At 45.6% G+C, this 7474-nt stretch overlaps 2 protein-coding genes across 4 annotated transcripts in view; one reads left to right on the top strand and one right to left on the bottom strand.

Moving 5' to 3' along the window:
* LOC121626344 (aminoacyl tRNA synthase complex-interacting multifunctional protein 1-like) overlaps nt 1–909 on the top strand; it is a 13672-nt gene extending 12763 nt beyond the window's left edge. For all 3 annotated transcript variants that reach the window (XM_041964808.1, XM_041964807.1, XM_041964806.1), the window contains exons 6-7: nt 1–85; nt 565–909. The exon at nt 1–85 is cut by the window's left edge and continues 87 nt beyond it. In XM_041964808.1, the coding sequence (XP_041820742.1) occupies nt 1–85; nt 565–731 (252 nt within the window). In that variant the 3' untranslated portion in view covers nt 732–909. The remainder of the gene's footprint in view (nt 86–564) is intronic.
* A 187-nt stretch (nt 910–1096) lies between these two features.
* LOC121627000 (GTPase IMAP family member GIMD1-like) lies at nt 1097–2177 on the bottom strand. The gene is made up of 3 exons (XM_041965759.1): nt 2036–2177; nt 1458–1720; nt 1097–1372 (listed from the first exon to the last, which is right to left on the bottom strand). The coding sequence occupies exons 1-3, from the start codon at nt 2175–2177 to the stop codon at nt 1097–1099; spliced, it is 681 nt and encodes a 226-aa protein (XP_041821693.1).
* Nucleotides 2178–7474: the final 5297 nt, after the last annotated feature.

Below are 7474 nucleotides of genomic sequence, written 5' to 3'. Positions count from 1 at the left end.
ACCACCACTGATGATGTCACAGAGCCGCTGGTCCCGCCCACAGGCTCCACCCCTGGCGATAGAGTTACCTTCCTCAACTACCCTGGTAACCATGGTTACATAGATGAAATTCTAATAAAAATGATTACCGAACATAATAAATGTTTAAGTAGCACGTTCTTCTAATGATTGAGAAATTTTCTCTACAAAGTCCTCACAAACAGGTGGTGCTGAAAGGTTACACAGCAACACTGGTTGGCAAGGAACAGATGACACATCCCCGTTCTAAATCTGATTGGCTCAGTAGTTTTTGTCAATGAACACAACACTAGACCCTTGATTTCTGAGCATGGTTAAATTGGATGTGTGCCCCAGCTCCTATGCTGACTCCTGTTGGAATTTTACAATTGCCATGTCTGATTTACTGTGTTTCCATTAGAAAACCAGCGGTTGCAGGGGTTCATTCGGCTTTGGTCCAAACTTTAGCTGGTGTGGCCATCAGGTCAACCGGCTGCAAATGGAGAAAGTGGCTTTTGAGACTTTCCACAAACTCTTTCCAGATAATAATGCTGTCTGTGTGTTCAGGTGACCCGGACAGAGAACTGCAGTCCAAGCAGAGGGTTTGGGAGCTTCTTCAGCCCGACCTGCAGGTCGACTGCAGGGGCGTAGCCAACTACAAAGGCTGCAGGTTTGAGGTGAAGGGAAAGGGACTGTGCAGGGCCCCGTCCGTCACCAACTGCATCATCAGATAGACGCAGCAATGGGCCCCATCATACAGGACCAGACATGGTGAAGACATGATGTGCACCAGAATACTTTGATTGTGAAAACCTGTTCTGCTGTTGCTAGGCAACCACAAATAACAGCTGCTGACCTTGCCAGTTAGTAACTAGCGCTGTTAGCTTACAAAAGAAGAGGATATTAATTTAACTTCAGTCACATCACTGCTGTTTATTAATTAAAAACTCATTTGAAACTACAATCATCTGTTTCCTCGAGTGTTCTTGTATTTACATGACTAGAGAGAGGGACTGTCATTTGATTGGATGGCAGAGAATAAAGGGTTTACTAATTGTGTAAAAAGAAAAATGCAGTAGTTTCATTTTAAAATCCAGGGTCAGAGTGAGACCTCTGTCCTGACTGTCAGAGCTCTGTGATGGTTCCTGGCTGAGAGGCGGAGCAGCTCGTCTCTCAGTGGTCGTCCTCTGATTGACGGCCAGTCACGGCTGTTGTCCAAGAAGAAGACTCCTCCTTGCACCCGTCCAACCAGAGCTCTCAGCCAATCACTGCCCTGTGTTAGGTAGACTGACTGGTGAAGTCCCGCCTCCTTCAGGCAGTCAGCGTGCGTGAGAACGAGTAAAGCGTGACGATGCCATTCTGGACCGAATAGAGTCTGAACACACACAAAATACACAAAATCATGAAAAAAAATATTACTGTGTGTGTGTGTGTGTGTGTGTGTGTGCGTGTGAGCATACCACAACATCCTCCTCCAAGTGTGTGTTGCCGTGTGGCATGTCAACCCTCACAACGAGCACAAGTATGTGCACACCCTCAGGGCAGAGTTCATGCACGTGATGTGGGCGGGGCATGTTTGGGGGCGTGTCAACCACTCTCAGCAGGAGGTCAGACTCCGCCCCCTGTCTTCTGAAAAATCTCTGGAAATTTCGGCTGAGGAGCTGGCACTCCGTCGTCATGGAGATGCCAGAAATGCAGGTGCCTGTATGGAATTCCTCTCCACCTGCCGAACATGTGAATTCATAAATAAACTGTTCTGTTTGGGCCTTCAGTTAGCCATAATATGACTTCATTATAAAATACACCCACAGTAGGTCACATACTCGACTTACTGTTAGTGTATATTTCAATTATGCACAACTTTTCATGTTTTTTTTTGTTAGCTTCCACAGCAGCTGGTTGAAAATAATTTGTGTGAGCTCATGTTTGTTGTACAACACAAATGCAACAGGAGAGAAAGACGATGATGTGTTTGCAGCTTAAAAGCGAATATTCCAAAAGCAAAGCTGCCAAAGGTGTGATCTGGCGAACTACTGACCAATCAGAGCATTCCCGACAGAGCTCCTCCCACTCTGTCTGTCGCCTAGCAACAGCACATTCAGGGCCAGCGCATTCCGCTCCTCACTGGGGATTCCGAAGGGGTTGTTGCCATAGCGACCACGTTCCCTGTCCACAGCCATCTCTGCAACCTACTTTTAAAGCAAAAGACAAAACACTTGACGGGACTCAGTAGCTGGCGAGTAATGTTGTTAAATAATTTTCTCCGAGAACACCTGAAAACTCAGTATGCTCTGTGTCGACAATGAAGTTGACACACAACTGTAACAGAGGCGTGAGTATAAAGCCCTGACTGGCTCTGGATCAGACCTAAAACTGATCCTAACTGGACTTTAGCAGCGGATCATTCTGAAGAACAGCTGAACACGAAGCTGCGACAAAAAAATGATAACTTTTTATTCAAGTATCTAAGAGACAAAACATCTAAACGCTACGACAGAATTCACAAAGGTGAGTCTTACCTGCTTTACCTGAGCAAGAGAGGCAAACAGACACGTTTCCTGGACTGATCGATTTGTCAGGTTGTGTGTGTGTGTGTGTGTGTGTGTGTGTGTGTGTGGTTACTGGTTAAATAATAACCAGTCCTGCCCATGTGTCCGTCGCTCTGTAGTTTTATTAAGTTGTAAAACTGACAAACATCTCTGCAACTTAGATTTAAAGGGAGAGGTGAGCGGTGCCTGAAATGTGTGTGTGTGTGTGTGTGTGTGTGTGTGTGTGTGTGTGCGCGTGTGTGTGTGAATTCCACCAGTAATAATCCACGAATAATAATAATGAAAAGGTAAGTTAGGTAAGTATCTCATAGTCATTCAACTCATCATTAAAGGTTTTCATAACTCTAATATTTCTCATAATTATGAGATTCCATGAGCGACGCTCACAATTCTGTTCTCATGTCATTTAATTAAGAGAAAAAATATGATAATGCTGAGCTATTAAGTCGTAATTAGGAGAAAATTAATGATGAAAATATGACATATTACAACCATAATAATTAAAGAATAATATTTCATAGTTAAGACATAACATTGCATAACCTTTAGACATTGTGTTATGTCAATTAAATCATGTCAAATTATGAAGTAATGAAGCATATCATAATTATTAATCTGATTATTCAAGCTTTTCACGCTTATGAGAAACTTAAGTTAACAAAACTAAACTAAACTCAGAACATTATAACTTAACATTCTTATTGACATTTTTAATTTGTTGTCATTATTACTGGATACTAAAGCAAATACAGTGAACATGAAATACTACCTCATATTTCTCATAATAATAATAAACGTCAAACTTATTGTCTCACAAACAAAAGATAATATCTCAGAATTCTGAAATAAAAAGTCGCTTCTTTAACTGTGTGTGAACATACGTGATGCTTCGTTAGCTTTTGCCGTTTACTTTGCAAACTATCCTATATCCTTCCTTCCTATATCAGGCGAGTAAATCGTGTAGATTAGATATTTAAATATTAAGACCACACATGCTGTGTGCAGCTTCCGTGTAGAGGAGAGCTGGAGCTCTTCGTTAGCTGGATGTTTGGGATAAAGACGTGATGGCCGACCCTCTGCGTGAACGTGAAGCAGCTCCGTCAGCGTCCTCCGTGTGAAACAGAGTCAGAACTGTTCGAGCCTCGGGCTGCTGCAGAGAGAAACATCATCATCTGCTCGCAGTTTATCCTGAAACCACGGAGATAAGATCATCTGAAGCAGCTTTTATTATGACCAGACTGCACACACACACACAGATTGTCATCAGCTGCGTGTGGAAGGCTTTCCTCTCGTGTCAGACTGTGATCACCTCCTATTTTTCATTGCAAACGCATACATTTGTACAAGGGATGCATTCCATACCCGAGGCAGCGTTCAGTGATGGCAGCGGGAATCCAGCCGGTGGCCGAGAGCTGAACGCTGTTCGACTGTCCAGTCATCGTCAGAACAACACGGAAAAGTGTGTGCGTGAAACCAAACTGTGACATCAAGGAAACCAGGAAACACAAACGGCAACGTGACGATAATACAGATAGGACAGAGTGTGTGTGTGTGTGTGTGTGTCATTGACCTATACTGAACACGCAACAACGGGGAAGCTGGGGAACACGGATGGAAGCGTGACACAATGTGTGTGTGTGTGTGTGTGTGTGTGTGTGTGTGTGTGTTATCTTTATAACAACCGTACTCAAACTAAGGACAGTGATGCCCAACAGCTACCGACCACAAAGGAGGAAACATGCTCACACACACACACACTGGGAAAAACACTCACCGCCTGGTCCTCAGATACATGTGGTCCGACCCGGCTCACCTGGCTCAGATATCAAATGCTGGTTCAACATTTTGTGAAAAATGCAAGCCGGAGTGAGAGCTAAGTAAGAAAACAGCTCACTAATTAATCTGATCAAATTGAACTGTATGGCCAAAAGTTTCTGGACACCTCGACAGAATACACATGTGTGTTTCAAAATGGAAAATATCAAAAGCCAGCAGCGCAGACATGTTGGAAATGACGAGTCCTTTTAATCATAGCAACACATGCTAATGGATGATTGACAGCCTGCCTTTAAATACGGAAACAGGGGATTTCTTCTTAAAGTGGTGGAAATAAACTGGCACAGTGACACGTCACAAACAGGCAAATAATTATACCAACATTCATCCAAAATATACATGAACAACTTCATAAAATAACTCACAATAACAACAGTGCAATCCGGCAGTCCACGTGTCCGGACAAACGCCGGCTTTCAGGTCTTTGCAGGGACAATTTTGGTTAAACGAGGCAACATTTCACAGTTCTGGGATGTGAACTGGTTTCTGCTGGAGCCCAGTTTGCTCTTTTCCAAGTGGCCGTTAGCTTGTGGTCCAGTTGTTGTTTTGGGAGTTTCAGTAGAACATCACACACGTACAAAGTCCTTTATTTCGTTTGAATGAGTCCTTGAGGTGTTGAAAGGCCTCTAAATTAACACGAGTTCAGCTAATCTTTGGAGGCCAACAGCTAAATATCATCTATTTATCTCAATAAAACTGAAGCTAGAACCCATATCAACACCTGTTAAAGCTGCTTTTCGTGCTTTTGTCTTTGGTAACGATGACAGAACTTTCTCCATCGGTGGATGGACGATGTAGAGAAATATTTGGAGCTGGGCCCTGGAATTCCTGGAACTCTCTTGCTCTTTTCTTCCAATCAGCATGTTGGATGTGTTTTAGATCACTTCTGTGTTGTCAAACTAACAGCACCTCCCGGAGGCCGTTACAGCGACATGTGCCAGACTTTCAATATCAATGTTTTTCTTGTCGGTGTAAATGGAGTCAAACCGGATTTCAAAGTGGTTTCTGCTTGTCTAGACACCCGGGAGGAAACCAGATCTGAACTACAAAGAGTTTCACGTCCCGCTGAGTTTGTGTGTGAATGCCGCCTGACAGGAAGCTAATTAGCACTGAGATACCGGGACAGTTTGGAGGGGGAGGAGGCGTGCCGGGAGATTTCTCAGGTGTAAACAGGTATGGTTATTCACCCCTCCCTCCGTTTGTCTTTGTCCCGCTCTCCTCTTTCTCGGTCTCTGCCTCTCGTTCCCTTCGGACTCGGTCACCGGCAGAGAGGAAGGTCTTTCCTTATTTCCTTCCATCCCTCCTTTCAAACCTCTCTTCCTCTCTCCTCCCCTCTTTCTATCCGTCCATCCTTCTCTAGTTTTTCTGGCACACGTGAAGTCTTGTCTTTGCGACTGCTGACGACGCCTTTGAGGACGAAGACAGCAGCGAAGTGTGCGGGGAGGAGTGGCGGGACGAGGAAGAGGACGCAGCGAACTTGGACTTTGCGGCCGCCAACAGCGACGATGAAGACGGCGATGAAGGCTGGGCGCCCGGCTCTCGCAGCGTTCGGCAGCTCAGTCCGTCGCCGCAGGGGCAGCGCTGGAACAGCTCCAGGCCGTGGTTCCCCTTCCGGCGGTGTCGCGTGCAAACCTGTCCCTCCCGCAACACCGGCTTGCAAATGCGAGTCCAGAAGTGACGGGCGCAGCACAAAGTGTCCGAACAGTCCGAGGAGCGTAGACAAGGATCCCCGACCTGGCCTGGAAACAGACCGGAACCGGAACAATAAATCTACACGTCTAACTGTAATTATACCAGAAAAGCTTATTTTAACGGCCCTGAAAACCAAATAAAGCAAAGAAGCTACTATAGGAGGATTAGAGGGGCGGAAAATGAGTAATTATGGAGTTTGATCTCCACATTAAATCATATATAAATCACGTTTCTGAGTGTGGAAGCACCGGAAAGGAGAACAAATGCCCACCTTTACCAGAGGGCCCTTTGACATCCATCCTCCCTCTCTTCCTCCATCCTTTCTTTTCGGACAGTGCGCTCATCCCTTCATCCGAGTCTGGAATCCTCTGAGACAGAAAACTGTCCACGTCAGGAACGCAGATACCTGAAGGAGAAAGAGACGAGCGGAGCGTCTGAGCAAACAAGCAGGTTCAACAGTTTGAATACTTTAGTATTGATTGTCAGTGTTTGCCCATAGACCTCGCATAAAGGCCTGGTGACAGTAAGCTTTGTCTCAGTCTCTGAGAGGAATATAGTAAATGATCATTATGAAACACTGACATCAAGCTGAGGTGACATCATGAGTCAAGATTATGAATTATGAGTGTGAGTTTATCCTGACGAAAAAGTCAATTCTACATCGTTTTCATATGTGGTTAATAGAAAATGAGACTTTGTGTGTCGTAATCTTCATATACTCCTAACATGTCATCTGTTTTTAGAGATACTGAAAACTTTATTTTCTTTACGTGCTGTATTTATGGGCTGCAGCAGCGGTGTTTGATGCTGGATGTAAAATCTTACTGTTGCTGCAGCGGTTGCCGGGACAACACATGCCGTCCCTATGGCAACGCCTCTTCCTCCTGCGGCAGGTCTGACAGCGCGAGTGGGCGGGGCCTTTGGTGGGGGCGTGGCAGTAGCTGCCCTCGCTGCACTCCAGGTCGCTCATGCACTGGTAGAGCTGCAGAGAACAGACGGTTACCGACGGATGAAGCCGTGAAACACCGCGAACACACGCATGCGCGCGCGCGCACACACACACACACACACTCACCGTCAGGTCCAGGCTCGGCTCCCACGTGCTCCTGTTCACCGGCAGCGCGTGCCCTTCCCGCAAGATCACCGTTCTGATGGAGTTCAGTCTGACGCGCGCTTCGCCGCCGCGGGAACGCGCCAGCAGCACGAGCGCGAGACACGCCATCAGGAGCAGCTGCCGGGTCATGACTGCTGCCGGAGGAGAGCCAAAAGCACGTTTCACTTTTTACTGTGCTTAATAATAATAATTTCTACTGTGTTATAAAGTTTTCTACTGTGCAACAATAAAAAAACAAAAACGTATTTTTATTATCCTGATTCGACCACGTGCAACCCCAAACTGT

The sequence above is a fragment of the Chelmon rostratus genome, chromosome 23 (genome assembly GCF_017976325.1).
Source record: "Chelmon rostratus isolate fCheRos1 chromosome 23, fCheRos1.pri, whole genome shotgun sequence".
Classification (NCBI taxonomy): Eukaryota; Metazoa; Chordata; class Actinopteri; order Chaetodontiformes; family Chaetodontidae; genus Chelmon; species Chelmon rostratus.
The sequence above is the reverse complement of the archived record's forward strand: the minus strand, read 5'-3'. Positions and strand labels throughout refer to the sequence as shown.